Source organism: Eimeria necatrix, genomic scaffold (assembly GCF_000499385.1).
Source record: "Eimeria necatrix Houghton genomic scaffold, Enh_scaff347, whole genome shotgun sequence".
NCBI classification, from domain to species: Eukaryota; Apicomplexa; class Conoidasida; order Eucoccidiorida; family Eimeriidae; genus Eimeria; species Eimeria necatrix.
In genome coordinates, this window is record NW_013655344.1 from 1 (window position 1) to 17,659 (window position 17,659).

General features: G+C 48.3%; 5 protein-coding genes across 5 annotated transcripts; all 5 read left to right on the forward strand.

The window, feature by feature from the left end:
• Window positions 1-630: 630 nt before the first annotated feature.
• Window positions 631-2,238, forward strand: ENH_00045720 (SAG family member; the record flags this gene model as incomplete). The annotated part of the gene is made up of 5 exons (XM_013585509.1): window positions 631-826; window positions 1,093-1,304; window positions 1,446-1,543; window positions 1,788-1,988; window positions 2,130-2,238. 5 exons carry the CDS (start codon window positions 631-633, stop codon window positions 2,236-2,238), a joined length of 816 nt encoding a protein of 271 aa, XP_013440963.1.
• Window positions 2,239-3,732: 1,494 nt separating this feature from the next.
• On the forward strand, window positions 3,733-5,307 carry ENH_00045730 (SAG family member; the record flags this gene model as incomplete). Its single annotated transcript, XM_013585510.1, has 5 exons — window positions 3,733-3,928; window positions 4,172-4,383; window positions 4,517-4,614; window positions 4,855-5,055; window positions 5,199-5,307. 5 exons carry the CDS (start codon window positions 3,733-3,735, stop codon window positions 5,305-5,307), a joined length of 816 nt encoding a protein of 271 aa, XP_013440964.1.
• Window positions 5,308-7,536: 2,229 nt separating this feature from the next.
• ENH_00045740 (SAG family member) lies at window positions 7,537-9,128 on the forward strand (the record flags this gene model as incomplete). The annotated part of the gene is made up of 5 exons (XM_013585511.1): window positions 7,537-7,723; window positions 7,991-8,202; window positions 8,338-8,435; window positions 8,676-8,876; window positions 9,020-9,128. 5 exons carry the CDS (start codon window positions 7,537-7,539, stop codon window positions 9,126-9,128), a joined length of 807 nt encoding a protein of 268 aa, XP_013440965.1.
• Window positions 9,129-10,619: 1,491 nt separating this feature from the next.
• Window positions 10,620-12,248, forward strand: ENH_00045750 (SAG family member; the record flags this gene model as incomplete). The annotated part of the gene is made up of 5 exons (XM_013585512.1): window positions 10,620-10,809; window positions 11,092-11,303; window positions 11,445-11,542; window positions 11,794-11,994; window positions 12,140-12,248. 5 exons carry the CDS (start codon window positions 10,620-10,622, stop codon window positions 12,246-12,248), a joined length of 810 nt encoding a protein of 269 aa, XP_013440966.1.
• Window positions 12,249-13,708: 1,460 nt separating this feature from the next.
• On the forward strand, window positions 13,709-15,291 carry ENH_00045760 (SAG family member; the record flags this gene model as incomplete). The annotated part of the gene is made up of 5 exons (XM_013585513.1): window positions 13,709-13,898; window positions 14,156-14,370; window positions 14,512-14,609; window positions 14,846-15,046; window positions 15,183-15,291. 5 exons carry the CDS (start codon window positions 13,709-13,711, stop codon window positions 15,289-15,291), a joined length of 813 nt encoding a protein of 270 aa, XP_013440967.1.
• Window positions 15,292-17,659: the final 2,368 nt, after the last annotated feature.

The following is a 17,659-nucleotide window of genomic DNA, read 5'->3' on the forward strand; positions in this document are numbered from 1 at the left end:
AATAGTTGACAACTATGGAATACCTTATTTACCTCGTACAATTGAGTTCATATTATCATGAGGTGTGTAAACCCAAAATAATAGAACTGAAAGCTGACCTTCGCTGTGAGTCAGTGCCCGAGTCGCGTCGCGGCACCAACCTCGTGGTCAGCCTCGCACCCGGTGCGAGCTCTTTGTTCGCTCTTATGAATTTCCACTAGCCTACGGTGCCTTATGGCCTAAGATATTCGATATTATCCATGCTTTTCGCATTAGTAAGACTCGGGGGTAGTGACGAAGGTCAATTGTAGTGCCCGGCACTACACCTCCATTCGCAGCAAATAGCATAGATATAGCGTGGATATCTCTGTGAAAGAAATATAATGTCAAAAAGTAATCACATACTGTAATGTATCTCCTGAAGGTTGATAAATGTGGGGGAACTGTCGAAACAAGCTCCTGAATAAACATATGCTGGGATCAAGGCGTCAGAGAGGTCCCTGCCTGACCTCAGCGCACACAACTCACATCGTACCTAAAAACTACCATGCATCTCCGCTCTCTATTTTCCCAGCCCTTTCATTTTCTGTGCTCATTTTGTTTGGGTTCCTGGCACTGCCATTCACTCTATGATTAGCCAACTGTCAGGCAATGACTCACGTAGGATTGTTGGCATGTTATGCTGGCCTTCTCGCCAGCGCCACCGCACCGCAACTCTCATCGGCTCTTTCCCTTCGCTCTGGCACAGAGATGTCTCAGCAAAATGGCCTCCGCACAAATTTATTAGCATCCGACGAAGATTTGCCGCAAACGCCGACGCCGCCCCAAGCCGATGACAAAACTGGAGGTGAACTACCATTCTGAACAAGTTAATGGCGCTAATCTGACCCCAGCCAGAGAGCTATGAAGATCTGTGGATCTCCAGACATTGGGTCTACACATGATTTTATTCTTTTCAATTCAATTCAAGCGCAAATGCACCCCTTCTTCACGAATGATATTCAGGTGGCGCTCCAGTGCAGCGCCGCCTGTGGCTAACGGGCGGTGCTGTACAAGCACGTGCCACGACATAATTGCATTGCCACTGCGCTGGTGTTAGGTTGCCATCTGCAGACTGCCTGGAGATCATAAACAAGCTAAGGAAAGAAAATCTAAAGGACCTCTTGGGAACCCTCACCAAGGCAGACGACACTGAGGTGACCCAAAGCCTGAAGAAGATCGAAATAGAGCAGCCGGAAAACCCTACTGCGGCGACAATTGCAGTGACGCTTGCTGGTGACAATGTAGAGACATGTAATTCGGGCATAAACGCAAATGCGGAGACGGTATGGCTTTTGGGGTTTGAGTATCGTTCAGCAACAGCTTTCCGCTAAAGGGATGAACCGCCGCAGCGCAAAGCTGAAACCCTGTGTTCTTCTAAGCACGCAAGAGACATCTATGGCAACTATTGTGGTGTTGCGCTGCAGTATCCCGGACTCGTCATTCCATTCACGCATGAGACGGAGTTCGACTGCAGCGCATTCATTCAGGCGACTTACACAGCCGGACTCGACCACCTCAAACAGTCCGTTGCTTTTTACTTCATGTTCGTTCATTGGTGCCACAGTGCCTACAACGTTTGGTTTGTACGTCCGCCGCGATTGTGTGTTTACTTTAGCATGCACAAGTCAGCTGATCATGCCGTCAATCCAAGAGCTTTCCCGTGTGTGCAGCTTGGCGGTGCTCTTCTCTTACTCTCAGTATTTGCCGGAAAAAGCTTCTTGACATTCAGGTATTCTGTGTTGAATCGCATTGCCTTCATGTTGCAGATCGAACTTCGATCCATCGACAGAAACATATGATGTTGAAAACGCTCCATTTGATAACGTAGACGCCAGCAATGTGGCGTTTCTACTGTCGGCGAAAAGCACAAAGGTCTCATGCGCCGCCACCAACAACTGCAGTGCAGGCCACGACGTTTTGTTCTGCTACTTCATAGAGCCACTTCAAAAAGGAGAAAAGCCTTTCACGTACGCTGAACTAGCCACGTGACTAGCCGGAAACACAAGCGGCAGGGCACACTTGCAAATGAGCTACAAGACGAGAGCACGATATGTTGCGGAATGGGAATTGCAAGGTGAGATAAAGATAATTGTGGTTATTGCCTGCAGGCCTGAGCTTTATAATGCCCTCTGGGGATTGGAAACAGGCGCAGCGTCCATCTCGGTTCCTAGTGTCCCTACCGTCCTTTTTGTCCTCGCTCTGATCATTCGTATTTGAGCTGAACACACAAACGACAGAGCCGCTTATGGAGATATCGGAATTGGACAAGGACTGACTGAAGACATTCCTGAATCTATTAGAAGCTGGTTCCTGATCGCTAGTGCTACGTACTGCAAGTGGCTGGTGAGGAAGAGCTTCGGCAAAAATGCAGAATACGTTTCCCTCCCCACTACATCTTGGTACTACAAGCAACGTTATCTAGAGCAATTTTAATTCGTCAGATGCCTGTTGTGGTTGGATTCCTTTTTAGTCCATATGGGTGCAAGCAAACAACACCGCACGCTTCAGTCCTTTATGATTGTTCAAAGCGAAGTCTGTGGCTGTTTATGCCTTCTGCTTAAGTTAATACATTCAAAAGCTCTCTCATGCATCGTTTCAGTGCTAGGAATTCCTTACTGGAATTTGTTATAAATACAACAAAGCATTTGGCGTTGGAGAGGGACAAGCGGCATATGTGAGTGAAGTCGCTAAACCGTAGCGCCTAAACCCTTGGATATGCCGAGCATGTCTTTTACTCAAATTAATAAATTGTCGCTTTGATCAGAGAGTCCGATCAGCCAGCTCAGCAGCCGGCGTCGTTGGCAGTTAGTTATTGATGTAGTGGTACTGCCGCTGCTGCCGACAGCCAGTCTGGAGCATGCAGCTGTGCTGAAGAAGAATAAGAGTCGGAAGGAATTAATTTAATCCAGCCATTTAAAATAATTGCCGTTTTTGTTTTTGAAGTAAGCAATCAAGTTAAAAGCCGGGATATTCTTTGAATAGGAAGTTGGCCACTAGAAGCATCGGCAAAATCGGTTACACAGCAGAGAACCAATCGAAGTGCAACAGTGCACACGGTGTGCGGCCAGCGTACACAGGGCATGCCCAGTTTTTGGAATTCAAAGCCTTCCTAAATTAATTTTAAACAAACATTTTGCCGTTTGTTGTATTTTACATTGGAAACTTTGCCTTGGGTGCCCTTCGAGTACCCAGGTCACTATCGGCTCACCGGACGCCAACGTAGCCTTCGCCCGACCCCGCTACCACGAATAGCATTTCCCTTCAAACCAGTGACTTTACGATGTCATTTTTTTACAGCTCTGGTGTACCCTTAAGGCTTTCCAATTAGGTTTGTGTTCCATACCTAATTCCGTCCCCTCATTCTGCACGGGGTCTGCACGGCGTTCCTTGGCCGCCTGTTACACTTCATCTCGCAGCAACTGGCGTATATTATCTTTCTAAAAGAACTACAATATCACAGAATAATCAGACACCCTAGCGTATCTCCCAGAGGTTGGCAAATGTACCAGAACAGCGGAAACAAGCTTCTGAATCACTGCATGGTAGGATCAATTCGTCGTAGAGCTCCTCCCATGACCGCAGCGCACACAACCCAGGCTAAACTCCCACGCATTCCCACTCTCTCTCTTCTTAGCCCTTTCGTCCTTCGTGCTCATCTTGTTTGGATTTCTGGTATTGTCATTTACTCCATGATAAACCACTTGTCAAGCAATGGCTCACGTAGGTTTGTTGGCATGTTGTGCTGGCCTTCTCGCCAGTGCCGCCGCACCACACTTCTCATCGGCTCTTTCCCTTCGCTCTGGCACAGCTGCACCACAGCAAAACAGCCTCAGCACAAATTTATTTGCATTCAGCCAAGATTTGCTGCGGTCGACAACTCCGCCCCAAGCCGATGAGAAAACTGAAGGTGAACTACTGATGTCAACAAGTGAATGGCGCTACGCTAGCCCCAGCCACAGATCTGAAGAGATCTGTGGGCCTGCAGATATCATGCCTGCAGATGATTTTATTGCTTCAAACGCAACTCAAGTGCAGATGTCCCAGTTTTTGACAAATAACATTCAGGTGGCATTTCGGCCAGTGGGCGGTCCTGTGGAGACACATGCCACGAAATAATTGCATTGCTTCCGTGTTAATGTGCCATCTGCAGACTGCCTGGAGATCATAAACAAACTAAGGAAGGAAAATCTCAAGGACCTGTTGGGAACCCTCACCAAGGCAGGGGACGAAGAGGTGACTGCAAGCCTGAAGGAGAACGAAATACAGGACCCAGAAGAGCCTACTGCCGCGAGTATTGCTGCGAAGCTGGCAGGGAGCGATGTCCAAACATGTGAATCGGGCAAGAGCGCAAATGCGACGACGGTAGGGCTTTTGGACTTTGAGTATCGTTCAGCAGCAGCTTCCCGCCAATTTGAACTGCAGCAAGACAAAGCTAAAACCCTGTTTTCTTCTGTGCATGGGAGGGGCTTCCATGAAAACCAGTGTTATGCTTCAGTATCCCGGACTCGTTATTCCATTCGCGTATGACACGGAGTTCAACTGCAACACTTTGATCCAGGAGACTTACACAGCCGGACTCAACCACCTCAAACAGTCCGTTATTTTTTAGCTCATTCGATTCAACTGGAGTCAGAGTGTCTACACCTTTTAGTTTGTGCGGGCGTCGTGGTTGTGCGTTTACTTTGGCATGCACAAGGCGGCTTATCATCGTCTAGTCGAGATTTCTTGTAGATGTGCAGCTTGGTGGTGTTCATCTCAGCCTCAGTATTTGCCAGAACAAACTTCTTGACTTTCAGCAGTTCGGTCTTGTATCTTATCGCCTTGATGCTTCAGATCGAACTTCGATCCCTCAACAGGAACATACAATCTCGAAAACGCTCCATTTAATAACGTAGACGCCAGCAATGTGGCGTTTCTGCTGTCGGAAAAAAGCAAAAAGGTCTCGTGTGCCGCCACCAAAGACTGCAAAGCTGGCCACGACGTTTTATTCTGCTACTTCATAGAACCACTTCAAGAGGGAGAAAAGCCTTTCACGTACGCTACACTAGCTACGTGACTAGCCGGCAACACAAGCAGCTCAACAAATGAGCTACAAGACAAGAGATCGATATGTTGCAGAATGGGACTTGCAAGGTACAATAAAGATTATTACACTTATTGATTATTTTTGATTGCAGGCCTGAGCTCTATAATGCCCTATGGGGATTGGAAACAGACACAGCGTTCATTTCGGTTCCCTCCGTCGCCACCGTTCTATTGGTTTCCGCTCTGATCATTTGGACTTGAGCTCAGCAAACAAGCAAATGAGCAGCTTTTCTAGGTGTTAAAGCCGTACGAATTCCGTTGAAAGGCATTCCTGAGTCGTTTAGAAGCTGGTTTCTGATCTCCAATGGTACGTGCGGCAAGTAACTGGTGAGGAAGAACCTCGGCAAAGATGCAGAATACGTTTGCCCACTATACTACACGCAGCTTTAACTTGAGTAATTTTCATTCTTCAAATACCTGTTGTGGTTGGACTCTCTTTTCTATCATGCATGCAAGCAAACAACAACGCAGGCTTCAACCCCTCATGAACGTTCACTGCGAAGCCAGTGGCCGTTTGCGCCTTTTGCCACATTTGATACATTCAGAGAGCTCTCGCAGTGCGAGGTATTCATTACTGTGATTCAGTGGTTGGTGTCGCAATGGGAAACGTGGCATGTGTGAATGAAGTCGCTAGACCCTTAACCCTTGGATATGCCGAGCATGTCTTTGACTCGAAGTAATAAATTCTCAGTTTTTTAAGCGAGTCCTCTCAGGAGGCTCATCGTCGGGCATCGTTGGCAGTTATTGTAGTCCGCTAGGCGGCACTGTGTGTACAACATGCTTCTTGACTCTGTGGACAAGACGTATTTACTTGTGAGGAATCTGTCCTACGTAAGAATGCCCACTGAGAACAATTCAAAATCGTCTGTAGCCCAAATGGATATGCCTTCCAACCTCGCAGGTTGGCGTCTTGACGTCTCGAGAGTAGTTCCCTGCATGCCGGAGCTGTGCTTCCGCACCTGAGTGGCACCTCAATCGGTCTGGCGAATTGGCCTGCATGGAGTGCCGCGGTTACGCTCCATCTATGACAGAATCTACGCTAATTCCACAGAGTATCCTGTTCTGTATTGTTGGCCTTTATAGACCCACGGGAACCCACTGCAGTGCGCGCGCACTACAGTTACTGAACTACGTGCTACTGCTGCGCGTGCCGACAGTGAAGTGCACAGACACTACAATGGGGCTGGTTAGTGCTCTAGAGAGGATAGCTAGCCAGCGACCTACGAGGGGTCGCAAGACTGGAGGGAGACAGGGCCCTCTTACCAGACAAAAAGTAAGAGAAAGTGATTATTATTTTATATGCACACGTGAATTCGTGGAATTGCGTGGAGACTGGGGCTGGAGACAGCGCCGGCGCCAGGCAAGCCTCCCTCCCTTAGGGACTAGGAGGCGAGCTCCCAGGAGGGCGCGAAACAGACAGACAGATTTTGAAAAACTCATGATTTGTATTCTTAATTGCAATAGCTGTAGTTTCTAGGGAATGGACCAGCGTATGGTGCAGTTTATAGACCCGGCCCAAGGGACTGGAAGCACGTAGTCGCAGCTGCGGGCGCAGTGCACTACAGACAGCCAGTCTGGACAGCATAGAAAGGGAACAATAATCGGTAGCCAACCATTTATGACAAAAACTGCTTCTATTTTTGAAGGAAAGAGCCAAGTAAGATGCTGGAAGATTCTTTGGCTGAGAAATCGTTTAGTAGAAGCATCGGCAAAAGCGGTTAAAGTAAAACAGCTGTTGAGGTACGCAAGCACAGACGGGTTGTAACCTGCGTACACAGCGCATGCCAATTTTTTGGAGTTTGTAGCTTGTTTAAATTAATTCTACACAAGTTTTCTGCTTCATGTTTTAGTTCACATTGGAAGCTTTGCCATGGAAGCACTTCGAGTAACCAGGTCACTCTCCGCTCACCGCACGCCATCGCCGGACCCCGCGACCGCGAACACGAATGGCGTTTTCTTTCGAACCAGCGGCTTCACAATGCATTTTTACAGCTTTTTCATATCCTTAAGGGTGTCTAAATAGGTTTTTGCAATTTACCTATTTCCGTCCCCTTAATTTGGACGATGTGTGCACTTCGTGCCTTGACCGCCGGTGACTCCTCCACTCGCAGCAACCGGCGTATACATCTTTGCGGAGAAAATATTATACCGCAAAAAAATCAAATAAATATTATACCGCAAAGTAATAGAATACTATAATATATCTCTCAAGGGTTGATAAGTTAGCATAAACGGTCGAAAAAAGCTCCTGAGTAATTTGTATGGTGGGATCAGAGCCCCGCCATAACCTTAAGGCACACAGCCCACACCATTGCCACAAGCTCACACGCATTCCCGCTCTCTTCCTTCCTAGCCCTTTCGTTCTTCGTGCCCATTTTATTTGGATTTCTGGCATTGTCATTTATTTCGTGATAAGCTAATTATCAGGCGATGACTCACGCAGGGCTGTTAGCATGGTACGCTGGTCTTCTCGCCAGCGCCGCCGCACCGCACTTCTCATTGGCAGTTTCCCTTCGCTCTGGCACAGCGGCGTCTCATCAAAACAGTCTCCGCACAAATTTATTTGCATTCAGCCAAGATTCGCCCACGGCGCCCGCAGCCGATGAGAAGACTGGAGGTGAACTACTGATGTGAAGTAGTGAATGGCGCTACGCTAGCCCCAGCCACAGATCTGTCAAGATCTCAGGGCCTCCAGCAATTATGCCTGCACATGATTTTACTTTTATCAATGCAAATTAAATCGCAAATGCCTCCGTTCTTGACGAATGACATTCAGGTGGCGTTTCAGTGCAGCCCCACCCGTGGCTAGTGGGCGGCTCTGTGGAAACACATAGCACGACATAATTACATTGCCATTACGCAAGTGTTAGCGTGCCATCTGCAGATTGCCTGGCCATCATAAACAAGCTGAGGAGCGAAAATCTCAAGAATCTGTTGGGAACGCTCACCGAGGCAAATGACGGAGAGGTGACTGCAAGCTTGACGACGATTGACGTAACAGGAGCAGATGGACTTACTGCCAAGAAAATTGCATCAAAGCTTGCAGGTGAAAATGTGGAGACATGTGACTTGGGCGAAAACGCGAATGCGAAAACGGTAGGGCTTTTGGGCTATAAGTATCGTTCAGCCGCAGCTTCCCGCTAAAGTGATGAACCTCCGCAGATTCAAACCCTGCAGTCCTCTGCGCATGTGAGAGGCATCTATTGATATCATAATGCTGTTGTGCCGCAGTATCCCGGACTCGTCATTCCATTCGCGCCGTCCACGCAGGTCGACTGCAATGCTTTGATCCAGGCGACTTACACAGCCGGACTCGACCATCTCAAACAGTCCGTTCTTTTTCACTTCGTTCTTTTTCACGGGTTCTACTGCGCCCACACCTTTTAGTTTGTACGTATGTGAGAGCTCAGTGTTCACGTTAGCATGCGCAAGATGGTTGGTGACTCTTAGCTCAAGATTTTTGTCAAGTTTTGCAGCTTGGTGGTTCTTGCCTTTGTCTCAATATTTTCCACAAAAACTTCTTTATCTTCACTTATTCCGTTTTACATCCCATCGCCTTTATGCTGCAGATCGAACTTCGATCCCTCAACGGGGACATATGATGCTACGAAAGCTCCATTTGATAAAGTAGACGCCAGCAATGTGGCGTTTCTGTTGTCCGCGAAAAGCACAAAGGTCTCATGCGCCGCCACCAACAACTGCAGTGCAGGCCACAACGTTTTATTCTGCTACTTCATAGAGCCACTTCAAACTGGAGAAAAGCCTTTCACGTACGCTGAACTAGCCACGTGACTAGCCGGCAGCACAAGCGGCAGGGCACACTTGCAAATAGTTCAAAAGACGAGAGTTCGCTGCAGAATGGGAATTGCAAGCTACGATAAGAGTTACAGCTATTAATTGATTTTGCTTGCAGAACTGAGCTTTATAATGCTCTTTGGGGATTGGAAACAGGCTCAGCGTCCATCTCGGTTCCCAGCGTCGCCACCGTCCTTCTCGTCCTCGCCTTGATCATTCGGACTTGAACATAACAAACAAACAAACGAGCAGCTTCTGGAGATGTGGGGGTTGCACAAATTCCGTTTGAAGATATTCCTGAATCGTTTAGAAGCTGGCGTCACATCTCTAGTGCTACGTACTGCAAGTTGCTCGTGAGGAACAGCTTCGGCAAAAATGCAAAATACGTTTCTCTCCCCACTACACCTTTGTACTACAGGAAGCTTCACCTAGAGCAACTCTTATCCATTGCAAGCATGTTGTGGTTGGACTCCTCTCAGCTCATGCATGTATGTAAACAATACCGCAGGGTTTAGTCCTCATGAACGTTCACAGTGAAGCCTGTGGCTGTTTACGCCCTCTGCTACAGTTAATGCATTCAAAGAGCGCCCTCATGCATTGTCTTGGTGTTGGGTATTCATTACTGAGATTCGTTGCACGCACCACAAAAGCACTTGTCGTCCAAGTGGGAAAAGCGGCATGTGTGAATGGGGTCCCTAAACCCTAGACACAAAACTATAAACCCTTTGATATGCTGAGCATGTCTTTGACTCACAGTAATAAATTGTCGGTTTGGTAAGTGAGTCCGCCCAGTCGGCTGAGCAGCCGGCGTCGTTAGTCGTTAATGAACAATCTGCTGCCGGTGCCGACAGCCAGTCTTCTGCCCACAGGTGTGTCGAAGTGGGACAAGAATGGGCAGGAATTAATATAATCCAATCATTTACAATGAACACTTTGATTTTAAAGAGAGCACGCAAGGAGGAAACCGGGAGATTCTTTGGCTGAGAAATCTGCCAGCAGAAGCATCGGCAATATGGGTAAAAAGTGAGCAGCCATCGAGAGTACGCGAGCACACAACGGCGTGTGGCCAGCATACACAGCGTGCGCCAATTTTTTGGAGTTTGTACCTTTCTAAAATTGATTTAAAATAATGCAAGCTAGCCGCATATTTTATTTTACATTGGGGGTTTTGCGTGGGAATCGCTTCGTGTAACCAGGTCACCCTCGACTCACTAACGGCTACCGTGACCTTCGCCGGAACCCGGTAACACGAAAAGCATCTTCTTTCCAACCCATTGATTCGAACTGTTTCTCTTTACAGCCCCTTCGTATCCTTAAGGGCTTCTAATTAGGTTTGTGTTCCCTACCTATTTTCGTCCCCGTAATTTGGACGCTGTGCTCCCGTGGTGCCTTGACCGCCGGCGGCTCCTCTGTCGCAGCAACTACCGTATATATCTTTTTGAAAGAAATATAATATCACAAAGCAATCATATACCGTACTGTAGCTCCCAAAGCTTGATAAATGCAACTAAACAGTCGCATCTATCAAGCTTTGGGGTGGCGGTGCCTGTATGGTGGGATACAGGCGCCGTCGCCCCCACGACGTCAGCGCACACTTCGTCGCCACAAACTCCCAAGCATACCCGCTCTTTGCTTTCCTAGCCCTTTCGTCCTTCGTGCCCCTTTTTTCTGGTTTTCCGTTACTATCATTTACTTTGTGATAAGCCAGTTGTCAGGCAATGTCACATGTAGGGTTGTTGGCATTTTACGCTGGCCTACTCGCCAGCGCCGCCGCACCACACTTCTCATTGGCACTTTCCCTACGATCTGGCGCAGCGACGTCTCAGCAAAACAGCCTCCACACAAATTCATTTGCATCCGGCCAAGTTTCTTTGCGGACGCCGCCCGCAGGCAATGAGATAACTGCAGGTGAACAACTAATGTGAACAAGTGAATGGCGCTTCGCTAGCCCCAGCCACAGATCTTTGGAGATATGTGGACCTGCAGCGATTATGCCTGCACATGAGTGTGTGCTTCTATGTGCAATTCAAGCGCAAATGCCCCCGTTTCTGACGAATGACATTCACGTGGCGCTTCAGTACAGCCCCACCCCTGGCTAGTGCCAGCCCTGGGGAAACAAATGCCACAAAATAATTGCATTGCCATTACACCCCCTGTGACACTACGTCTGTGTCAAGGTGCCATCTGCAGATTGCCTGGACACCATAAACAAGCTAAGGAGCGAAAATCTCAAGGACCTCTTGGGGGCTCTCACCAAGGCAGAGAACAACGATGTGACTGAAAGCCTGAAGGCGATCGAAATAGAGGAAGCCACAACCCTTACTACTGCGACAATTGCAGCAAAGCTTGCAGGTGACAATGTAGAGACATGCGCCTCGGGCGAAAATGCGGATGCGAAGACGGTGGGGCTTTTAGGCTTTGAGTACCGTTCAGCAGCAGCTTTCCGCTAAAGTGATGAACAGCCCCACAGCAAAGCTAAAACCCTGTGTTCTTTTGTACATGCGAATGGCCCCTGTGGCAACTATGCTGGTGTTGCATTACAGTATCCCGGACTCGTCATTCCATTCGCGCATGACAAGGATTTCGACTGTAACGCTTTGATCCAGGCGACTTACACAGCCGGACTCGAGCATCTCAAACAGTCCGTTGTCTTTTAGCCCATTTTCTTTGACTGGCGTCACAGTGCATAAACCTTTTAGTTTGTATGCGCGTCGTGGTGCCGTGTCTGCTTTATTGTGCACAAGGTAGCTGAGTCCACGTGCCTTTCCAGGTGTGCAGCGTGGCAGTGCTCGACTCATTCTCAGGATTTGCCAGAAAAAGCTTCCTGATCTTCAGCTATTCTGCACATAACAATACAATAAGAGTCGAAACAGTTTTGACTTTGTGCTGCAGATCGGACTTCGAACCCTCAACAGGAGCATATGATGTTAACAATGCTCCATTCAATAACGTACACGCCAGCAATGTGGCGTTTCTGCTGTCGGAAAAAAGCAAAAAGGTCTCATGTGCCGCAACCAAAAACTGCACAGCTGGGCACGACGTTTTATTCTGCTACTTCATAGAGCCACTTCGAAATGGAGATAAGCCTTTCACGTAAGCTGAACTAGCCACGTGACTAGCCGGCAGCCCAAGAGGCAGGGCACACTTCAAGTGAGCTACAAGAGCACGATATGTTGCACAATGGGGATTGCATGGTGCGATAAAGATAATCATAATTATGAACTAATTTGGCCTGCAGAACTGAGCTTTACAATGCTCTCTGGGGATTGGAAACAGGCGCAGCGTCCATCTCGGTTCCCAGCGCGGCCACCGTTCTTTTCGTCCTGGCTCTGGGCATTCGGACTTGAACGCAGCAAATGAACGACAGAGCAGCTTCTGGGGATGTCAAAGTTGTGCAAATTCCGTTTGAAGACATTCCTGAATCGTTGAGAAGCTGGTTTCTGATATCTAGTGCTGCGTACTGCAAGTGACTGGTGAGGAAGAGCTTCGGCAAAAATGCGGATACGTGTCTCTCCCCACTGCATCTCAGTACTGCACATAACGTTATCTAGAGTGATTTTAATCTGTCAGATGCCTGTTGTGGTTGAATTCCTGTCAGCATATATGCGTGAAAGCAAAAAGTACAGCAGGTTTCAGTCCTCCATGAACGGTCACACCGAAGCCAGTGGCTGTTTACGCCTTTTGCTAGAGTTAATACATTCGAAGAGTGCCCGCATGCAATGTGTTAGTGCTCGTAATTAATTACTGAAATTCGATGTACGCACCGTACAAGCATTTGTTGTCGCAGTGAGAAACGCAACATGTGTGGAGTTGCTGAACCCTGAACGCTGAACACTTGGACACGCCGAGCATGCCTTTGACTCAAAGTGATAAATTGTCGGTCTGATAAGAGAGTCCGCTAGGGCAGCTGAGCACCAGGCGCCGGTTGTAGTTACAGAACAATGTGCTGCTACTGCCAGTGCCCACAGCCAGTCTGGAGGACATGAGTGTGTTGAACTGGAACAAGAATTGGCAGAAATTAGTTTAATCAAACCAAACATAATAAGCATTGTATTTTTGAAGAGAGCAATCAGGGAAGAAGCCGGAAGATTCTTTGGCGGAGAAATCTGCCGGTAGAAGCATCGATAAAACCGGTAGAACCGCCGCCTAAGTACGTGACAGCACATGGCATGTGGCTAGCGTACACCGCATATGCCAATGTTTTGCAATTTGAAGCTTTGCCAAACTAATTTTAAATAAAAATATTGCTGTGTGTTCTAGTTGGCAAGATAAGTGTTGCCTTCGAGTAACCAGGTCACCTCCGCTCACCGCACGCCATCGTGACATTCTCCATACTCCAGGATTAGCATTCTCTTTCACACCAGTGACTTCATAATGTCTTTCCTCACAGCGTTTCTTTATTAACAACGATTTTTAAATAGCTCTACGCTGTTTACCTACTTCCGTCCGCCTAATTTGGACGGCGTGTGCAAGGTGTCCCTTGACCGTCAGTGACACCTCCAGTCGCAGCAACTGTTGTGTATATCTTTCTGAAGGATAAAATCACAAAGTAATCAGCTACTGTACCGTACCTCCCAAAGAATGATAAATGTGCCGGGACAGTCGAAAGCAGCTTCTGAGTACGTGTACGGTGAGATCAAGCCGTCATGCAGCTCCCCCCACTACCCCAGCGCACACAGCCCACATCATTGCCACAAACTCCCAAGCATTCCCGCTCTCTGTTTTCCTAGCCCTTTCTTCATTCTTGCTCATTTTTTCCGGACTTCTGCCACTGCCACTTACTTTATTGCAAGCCAGTTGCCAGGCAATGGCTCATGTAGGGTTGTTGGCATATTACGCTGGCCTTCTCGCCAGCGCCGCCGCACCACACTTCTCATTGGCGCTTTCCCTTCGCTCTGGCACAGCGACATCTCAGCAAAACAGCCTCAGCACGAATCTATTTGCATCCGGGCAAGACTTGCTACGAACGGAGCCCACCGCCGAGGACAAAACTACAGGTAACTACTATTGAAACGAAATGAATGGCACTACGCTAGCCCCAGCCACAGACCTGTAGAGATCTTTGGGCCTCCAGAAATTACGCATGCACATGATTTCATCCTTTGCAGTCCAAACGTAAATGCCGCCGTTTTGGACGAATGACATTTCGGCGCTTCCGTGCAGCCCCACCCGTGGATAGCGAACGGTCCTGTGCAAACACGTGCCATCTCAAAATTGCATTGCTATTACGCGCGTGGTATCTTGTTATCTGCAGATTGCCTGGACATCATAAACAAGCTAAGGGGAGAAAATCTCAAGGGCCTATTGGAGACCCTCAGTACGGCAGACGAACAAGAAGTAACTCAAAGCCTGAAGACGATCAGGGTCCCAATAACGGACCCTGCAGACCCTACTGCCAAGAAAATTGCAGTAAAGCTTGCAGGTGACACTAACACATGTGAATCGGGCAAAGACGCGAATGCGGAGAAGGTAGGGCATTTGGGCTTTGAGTACCATTCAGCAGCAGCTTTCCTCTAAAGTGAGGAACCGTCGCAGCGCAAAGCTCAAACCCTGTGTTCTTCTGCGCATGCGAGAGGCTTCTACGGCAACTATTGTGGTGTTGTGCTACAGTATCCCGGACTTGTCATTCCATATGCGCATGGGACGCAGCCCAAGTGCAGCGATTTGATCCAGGAGACTTACACAGCGGGACTTAACCACCTCAAAGAGTCCGTTGTTTTTACTTCGTTTTCGTGCATCCGTGCCACAGTGCCTACATCTTTTATTTCATGCGTGCGTCTGTGTCCTGTGCTTACTTTAGCATGGACAAGGTGGATGCTCCTTAATTTAAGAGCTTTTCCAAATGTGGAGCTTGATGGTGCTTGGCTCAGTCGCAGCACTTGCCAGGGGAACCTTCATGATCATCAATTATTTTCTGTTGAATCCTATCGCTTTTATGCTGCAGGTTGAACTTCGATCCCTCCGCAGGAACATATGATGTTGCAGTTGCTCCATTCAATAACGTAGACGCCAGCAATGTGGCGTTTCTACTGTGGGAGGAAAGCAAAAAGGTCTCATGTGCCGCCACCAACAACTGCAGTGCAGGCCACAACGTTTTATTTTGCTACTTCATAGACCCACTTCAAGAAGGAGATAAGCCTTTCACGTAAGCTGAACTAGCCACGTGACTACCGGCAGCACAAGTGGCAGAATACACTTGCAAATGAACTACAAGACGAGAGCACGATATTTTGCAAGGTGCAATGAAGATAGTTACAATTATTGATTTATTTATCTTGCAGAACTGAGCTTTACAATGCTCTCTGGGGATTGGAAACAGGCGCAGCTTTCACTTCGCTTCCCAGCGTCGCCACCGTTCTTCTCGCCCTCGCTTTGATGATTCGGACTTGAGCTTAACAAACAAACGACAGACCAGCTTCTGTAGATGTCGAAGTTGTACAAGTTCTGTTCGAAGACATTGCTGAGTCGTTTAGAGGCTGGCTCCTGATATCTAGTGCTACTTACTGCAGGTGGCTGGTGAGGAACAGCTTCCGCAAAGCTGCAGAATACGTTTCTTTCCCACTATATCTTAGTACTACACGCAGCTCTATTTAGAATAATTTGTAATTTGTTAAATGCCTGCTGTGGGTGGATTCGTTTCAGCTCTTATGCATGCATGTAAGCACCGCAGGCCTCAGTCCTTCATGAACGTTCGCAGCGATGCCGGTGGCCGTTTATGCCTTACGCCAAAGTTAATACCTTCGAAGAGCGCCCGCATCTAATGCTTTGATGCTAGCTACTCGTCACTTTGATTCGATGCACACACCACAAAAGCATTTGGCGTCGCAGTGGGACTCGTCATGTGTGAATAAAACGCGAAACCCCAAACCCTAAACCCCAAACCCTTTAATATGGTTAGCATGCCTTTGAATCAAAGTGACAAATTGTCGGTTTGATAAGCGGTTCCGCTCAGGCAGCTCAGCATCCGGCGTCCGTAGCAGTTAGTGAACTATTTGCAGCTGCTGGCGGTGCCGACTGCCAGTCTCGAGCACACAGAAGTGTCGAAGTGGAACGAGATCCGGCAGAAATTAATTTAACCGAACCACTTATAATACGCACCTCTATAGTTTTTGAAATGAGGAGTCAAGCAACAAGATGGAGAATCCGTTGACTGAGAAATCCGCCAGGAGAAGCATCGGTAAAATTCTGACAGGCTGAACGATCGTCGAAGCACATGAGTGCACAGGCCGTGTGGCCAGCCTACACTGTGTGCACCCATTTTGGGGAGTGTTTACCTTCCCTAAATTAATTTCGGTCAAAGGTATTGGTCTGCCTTTTAGTGCACATTAGAGATTTTGTCTTGGAAGCCCTTCGAGTAACCCGGTCACCATCCGCTCACCGCCAGCCATCGTGACCTTCGCCGGACCCAACTACAACGAGTAGCATTTTCTTTCGAACCCATGCCTTCACAGTGCTTTTCTTTACTTCTCCTTTATATCCTTAGAGGTTTCTGAATAGGTTTATATCCCTTACCCATTTCCATCCTCTTAATCTGGACGGCCTGTGCATGGAGTGAACAGCTGGCCTGCGCCGTTACTACGTATGGTCCCTGGGCTCGTCTGACTTAAGTGTACACTCTGCACCTGCAGTCTAAAGTCCATGATTCTCGCCTACCACTACTGAATACCATAAATAGCCATATAAAATTGAGTTCATATTATTGAAAGGTAAGAGAAACCCAAAATAATAGAACAGTCTGTTGACCCTCGCTGAGGGTCAGTGCCTGAGTCACGGCACCAACCTCGCGTCCAGCCCCGTACCCGGTGCTGGCTAGCGAGCACACTATTCCCTTTTATGATTTCACAATATCCAATGGTGCCTTATGCCTTAAAATATTCTATATTATTCATGCTCTTTCGCGTTACTAAGCCTCGAGGGGTGGCGACGAAGGTCAATTGTAGTGCCTGGCACTACAACTTCCCCCCTGCTAACGAACAGAAACCGCTTGTCGGTTTTTTTTCTTTGGTTCCGGCCCTTCTCTTCTCCTCATTCTCTCCGTTCATCACGCTTCACAACAATCTCGGAACGTACCACACGTCAGGGGCTGTGGGCCATTGGCTAGTACGTCAAATCGGCCGACCTTCTCTGACTAGGAATTAGGTCTTCACGGATCTCGGCAGGTGCGGTATCATTCTCCGGCCACTCTTACTCCTTACCCAGCCCTTCTACTCGTAGAGGTCGGTGTCCTCGGACGTCCTGTAGTCCACTAGTAGTCGTCTAGCCCTCCCTTAACATGATACTAGTGACATTAGTTCCTTGAAAGTAAGCAGCTGGCAGAGTCTTGGATTGTAAGGTGCTCCTGCACCCCTTCTCCCCCTTCCCAGGACGAGAACGGGCGGGCGAACGCGTATAAAGAGAAAGGGGCGAGAGCAGCGGAAAGGAAGGAGAAGAGGAAGGAGAGAAGAAGAAGAAGAACGTCGTCAGGATGGATGGCGTTTGCGGTGGCGGCGTCGCCACGCCCGAAGTAAGGCGGGGCACCCTGCCAAGTGATGTGCGGGTTCCCATGTGGCCCTTTCCTCGGGAACACCCCGCCACTTAACAAGATAGTGCGCCTCCTCGCCAGTCCCTCTTTGGTCCAGGATATAGTCGACAAGATACTGGTCCGTAGGGTTGCCGGCGTCGTCGCGTGTTGGAGGCCAGCCCACTGGAGCTTCGTGTGGAACTAAAGCGGGATCGCGGGGATGATGTGGGACCAATTGTGAAACATGAAAAACATTGT